The following is a 5617-nucleotide window of genomic DNA, read 5'->3' on the forward strand; positions in this document are numbered from 1 at the left end:
TAAATATTTCCCTCCCCTCCGCAAAATATCCCCCCGCTAAACCACCGCAACCAATTATTTCCTTATGCAAATTCCACTTCCACCCCCTGAAAAGCTACCCCCGCAATTAATTTACACTGCAATATTTCCCCCGCCGTGCACATGCCTCCCTGCAACAGGCCCCTCCCCATCTAATACCCCTCCTGCGAATAGACCCCCATCTAATACCCCCCTGCGAAAAGATCCCCATCTAATACTCCTCCTGCGAACAGAGCCCCATCTAATACCCCTCCTGTGAACTGTCTCCCATCTAATACCCCTGCTGTGAACTGACTCCCATCTAATAACCCTCCTGTGAGCAGACCCCCATCTAATACCACTCCTGTGAACAGACCCCCTTCTAATACCCCTCCTGTGGAGAGAATCCCATCTAACCAGCTTCATTTCTGACCCAGTTCTGACTGACAGAGAGAATTTGTGCAGAGTCCCGGACATGACCGATACAGCAGCCGCCGAAGCGGCTCCTCCAGCCACCGACGCTCAAGTCAAGACTCGCAAGAAGAAGAAAGCGGCTCCCCGGAACAAATCAGCCGGTCCCACGTTGAGCAAGAAGATCCTCAAGATTGTGGCGGATTGCACCGATCGCAGGGGGACCTCACTGCCCGCCATAAAGAAGGCTCTGGGGAGGAGCGGTGTGGATGTGGGGAAGTTCAGGACCCAAATCAAGCAAAGTATCAGGAGGAATGTGAACAAAGACTCCCTGGTGCAGAGCAGCGACACGGGTGCCTCCGGCTCCTTCAAAATCCCTAAGCAGGGAACCAAGGGAAATGTGGGAAAGAAAGTGAAGTCAGGAGCAGGCAAAAAACCTTCAGTGAAGAAAGCAGCAGGCTAGAAAGTGACCAGCAAGAAGGCGGCAACACCAAAGAAATCCCCAGCGAAGAAAGCAGCGCTTCCGAAAAAGTCTCCTGCAAAGAAGGTCAAAAAAGCCAAGAGTGCCACGGGCGGAAAGGCGCTCAAGTAAGTTCAAACATCAAGGGGCAAGACCAGGCCGAAAGCAGCAAAGGCTCAAAAAGCAGCCTCTGGAAAGAAGTGAAACTGCACGGGAAACTTGCAGACATCTGAACCCAAAGGCTCTTTTCAGAGCCACCCACATCTCTCAGGAAGGAGCTGTTCCCCCGATCGAATGACCCCTGTCACGCCGCCGTGTGCACATTTCACATAGAAATGATGGGAAGTAAATGCAGGATCCCTGGTGACTCGCTGACATACACTACACTCAGCCCTTCCCCGACTCTCTGCAACAAAAACAGAGGGATGTCCCGGCCTCACTGGAACTGGGGATGTGTTCGGTCCATTCTTAGTTCATGCTCGTTTCACTAATTCAGAGTGAGAGGGTCTAACACTGGAATACTGGCGAGAAACCCCGAATCACAACTCAAACCCCAATACATGAGTTTCTCTAACTCAGCTGGGGTAAGGTGTTAGTAAACTGATCAATCCGTCTGGGAGGGGAGGTGTGTGGAAACGGGGTGACTTGTGATCGGAAGCACTGTACTTAGGCGGATATATGATCAACTTTTAATTGTAACAGATCCTTATTTAAAAGCAATCGGTTTCTGTTATCTTTGACTATAAAGGCCGAGTCTGGAAGTTTTGCGCTGAGCTCTATTGTTGAGAGTTTTTTTTTGAATTGGCGGTTCGAGCAAGTGGGAGGCGGAGCTGGAGGCTGAAAGACATTTCTCTGCTCTGTCTGTCACTCAGTTTCCTCCCCGCCCCGCCTCTCGCTCACTGTCACTTTCTCAGTCAGGTCCGGGCGGGCTGTATAATAAAGGCAGCAGAAATAGCTCGTTTCTCATTCAGCAGTGATTTGAGTGAAGAAGCGTCATGTCTGGAAGAGGTAAAGGAGGCAAAGGACTCGGCAAAGGCGGAGCAAAGCGGCACCGCAAAGTGCTTCGTGATAACATCCAGGGCATCACCAAGCCAGCAATCCGCCGCCTGGCTCGCCGTGGTGGAGTGAAGCGCATCTCGGGTTTGATCTATGAGGAGACCCGCGGGGTGCTGAAGGTTTTCCTGGAGAATGTGATCAGAGATGCGGTCACCTACACTGAGCACGCCAAGCGCAAGACGGTCACCGCCATGGATGTGTTGTATGCTCTGAAACGCCAGGGCCGCACTCTCTATGGATTCGGCGGCGAAGTAAATCCACCCTTTCTACCAAACACAAAGGCTCTTCGAAGAGCCACCCAAAGCCTCACATAGAGAACAGTGACCTTGCAACTGGAATTAATAAGACCAAGTTATCTGTATATTGTTTATCTTTATCAACAACTGCTTCTATACCTCATTACATTCTCTCATTAAATTTACATATAGCAGAATTTCACTGTCTTTTTCTCTTCATTGTTTATCGAATGCGTCATGAATTAAACGGTTGCATTTGATAATTGAGGGTCTGAACTGCCGGCACGAAGGGGGATTTACTGCCGTTATAGTAAGTAATGACTGGCGCTTTATTCCCGCCAGAGAACACTATTCAAATTGTGTTGTAAGATACAGAGGGGGAATCTAGGAAGAAAGAAATAAACCCAACTCTGTTTGTTCTCGCTCTAAGCTTCCACCCTAGCTCCCTGAATTTCTGCCTTAAATCCCCATCTGTCTTTCTACCTATGTCGTTGGTGCCTATGTGTACCACGACTTGGGGCTGCTCCCCCTCCCCCTTGAGGATCCCAAAAACACGATCTGAGACATCACGTACCCTGGCACCTGGGAGGCAACACACCAACCGTGAGTTTCTCTCGTTCCCACAAAACCACCTATCTGTTCCCCGAACTATGGAATCCCCAATGACTAATGCTCTGCTCCTCTTACCCCTTCCCTTCTGAGCAACAGGGACAGACTCTGTGCCAGAGACCTGTATCCCATTGCCTACCCCTGGTACGTTGTCTCCCCCAACAGTATCCAAAACGGTATACCTGTTGTTGTAACTACAAGGTACAAACTCAGGTTCTGTGATCAAGTCAGAGAGTTTATTAGGTTTAACTGAGATGCACAAAGTTAATACTTAACAAGGCAATAGATATGCAGTAACACACAACACCCGTTCTTGTTTCTGTGCTTGCTGCGGCACGGACTTCTCTCCTTCTTCATCCCTTGCTGTGTTTTCTTGACTGTATTCTATCTTCTCCTTTTAAGTACCAACGATCTTCTGTTGACCCCTGTCTAAGTGTGCTGACGATGTCCTGTAAAATACTTTCTTTTAGCCTTCTTGTGGTGCAAGGATGTTACCATATTAGTTTTGAATTGTTCTAAGTGTCCTAATTGGTCCAGGTTGACATCATTATTTGACAATAGTTAGTTAATGGTTGAATCTATATACATTACAGATGTTTCCCAATTCTTTCTATTTTAGCAAGGATTCTAAAGGTTACATTCTTGCTGATCCCAAATATTTTTCTTTAAATCTGCCTTTATCCCATCTCCCTCCCTGCAAGGAGTGCTGGTTTCTTTCCCAACGTTCTCACACAAATGTCGAAACAAAGTATAGCCTTGAAAACACATTTCAGAATAAAGCAAGCAACAGATCAAACAGACTTCAATATATTGATGTACAAAGCATATCATTAATCCTATTATTTTAGCTGTCCTTATTTGTCACAAACGTAAAATAAATCACGGCCATCGCCGCCACATTGTGGATCCCCCTCCAGCTACATGACTTGCCTATTTTTTCCTATGGCTAAGTGCATCTTCCACACTGACACATCTTTCAACATGACATTTTAACATAGTTCAATGAAGATGACCGTCATGCTTTACAATCCAACCTTGACGTTGCAGTTCTTGCATAAATGTAAGCTATGAAAATGCTCTAAACTTTACACAGCGGTGAGCAGTGTTCAGGTGATAAAGAAAATCTGGTGCGTTGGGCAGAGACAATCAGTTGATCTATCAAAGTCTCTTGATGTTATGCTCCTATGTTATGCTCCTATCTATACTACTTACAACACAACTATTCTTTTGTTATTGAATAGCTTGGATAGAATGCTCTGGACTATGTTATCTCAGTAAGTGGTTGTTCTCCTTACAGTAATGTGGATTGAGGGGAAATTTGATACAGGTGTAGGTAAGTTAGACAAGGATAACCTGTTCCCATTAGTTGATGGTACAAGGACAAGGCGACACAGATTGATGGTTTTGGGAAAGAGATGCAGGGAAATGTGAGGAAGCACTTTTTGTTTTACCTGCGACAACTCCCTGCCCACAAGTGTGGTGGAAGCAGAGACAATCAATGATGTCAATAGGAAATTGGAGAAACACTAGAAGGAAACAAACTTGCTGCACGGCGACGTCGATGAAGCAGGGGAATGAATCTGATTGGATGATGAGAATATTTTGTCAATTTCAATTCTGTCAAGGCTTTGACATTTTTTTCCTTTGTAAAATACTGCAACATAAAGACAACCTGCAATTTAAGAAACAAAAACAAGAAATGCTGGATTCACTCAGCAGGTCTGGCAGCATCTGTGGAAAGAGAAGCAGAGTTAACGTTTCGGGTCAGTGACCCTTCTTCGGAACCCTGTTGTTGATAGATTGCGATAGCTGGGAATCAAACCCAAGTCAACTGCTTGGAAGGCAGTTATGCTCACCACTACACCACCACACCACCATCGCGAACGTTACTGTCCTGTTTGGGCGTCGGTTTGATTAACAGAACGCATTAAAATCATTTTAACTTGTACCTGAGCAATACGTTTATGTTAATAAAAACGCAATACTGTGAATGCTGGAAATCTGAAATAAAAACAGAAAGTGCTGCAAATATTCTGATCAAAGATCACTGACCTGAAACGTTAACTCTGCTTCTCTCTGCACAGATGCTGCCAGACCTGCTGAGTATTTCCAGCATTTCTTGTTTTTATTTCAGATTTCCAGCATCCGCAGTATTTTGCTTTTATTTTAGAGTTTAGTAGTGAACTGATCCTGTTTGCTTACTGGGCAGAACTATGCAGTGGAGTGACGCAGAAAACTGTCCGAAGAACAATGTTTTTAACGGGCCAACAATTTCGAAGTTTGAGGAGGACAAAATACATAGCAATGTATGCAAATAGTAAAGAGCTGTAAGTTTCAGGGAGATGTTACCTGAACAGAGGTGAGACAGACAATACTCAACCCGTCTCACCTTTAGAGTCCTGACCAAGATAGACCTACAAGGTACAAACTATTGTTATGTGACCAAGTCAGTGACTTTATTGGGCTTAACTAAGATGCACAAAGTTAATACTTAACAATGGTAATAGATATTCAGTAACACACAACACCCGTTCTTGTTTCTGTGCTTGCTGCGGCAGGGTCTTCTCTCCTTCTTCTTCCTTTGTTGTGTATTCTTCACTGTGTTCTACCTTCTCCTTCCAAGAGGTAGCGATCTTCTGTTGACCCCTCTCATTGCAGAAACTGACAGATACAGAGTAAAATCAACATTCACATACCAGGAACTGACAGGTACAGAGGAAAATCAACATTCACATACCAGGAACTGACAGATACAGAGTAAAATCAACATTCACATACCAGGAACTGACAGGTACAGAGTAAAATCAACATTCACATACCAGGAACTGACAGGTACAGATTAAAATCA

The 5617-nt window shown here is 45.2% G+C and overlaps 1 protein-coding gene across 1 annotated transcript; it reads left to right on the forward strand.

Moving 5' to 3' along the window:
* Positions 1-472: 472 nt before the first annotated feature.
* On the forward strand, positions 473-871 carry LOC137362621 (histone H1.2-like). The gene has a single exon (XM_068026974.1). It carries the CDS (start codon positions 473-475, stop codon positions 869-871), a length of 399 nt encoding a protein of 132 aa, XP_067883075.1.
* The last annotated feature ends 4746 nt before the right edge of the window (positions 872-5617 follow it).

This window comes from Heterodontus francisci, unplaced genomic scaffold, assembly GCF_036365525.1.
Source record: "Heterodontus francisci isolate sHetFra1 unplaced genomic scaffold, sHetFra1.hap1 HAP1_SCAFFOLD_452, whole genome shotgun sequence".
Lineage (NCBI taxonomy): Eukaryota > Metazoa > Chordata > Chondrichthyes > Heterodontiformes > Heterodontidae > Heterodontus > Heterodontus francisci.

Excerpts from the sequence above, each read along its gene's own strand:
- LOC137362621 (XM_068026974.1), top strand. The coding sequence starts at position 473 with ATGACCGATACAGCAGCCGCCGAAGCGGCTCCTCCAGCCACCGACGCT.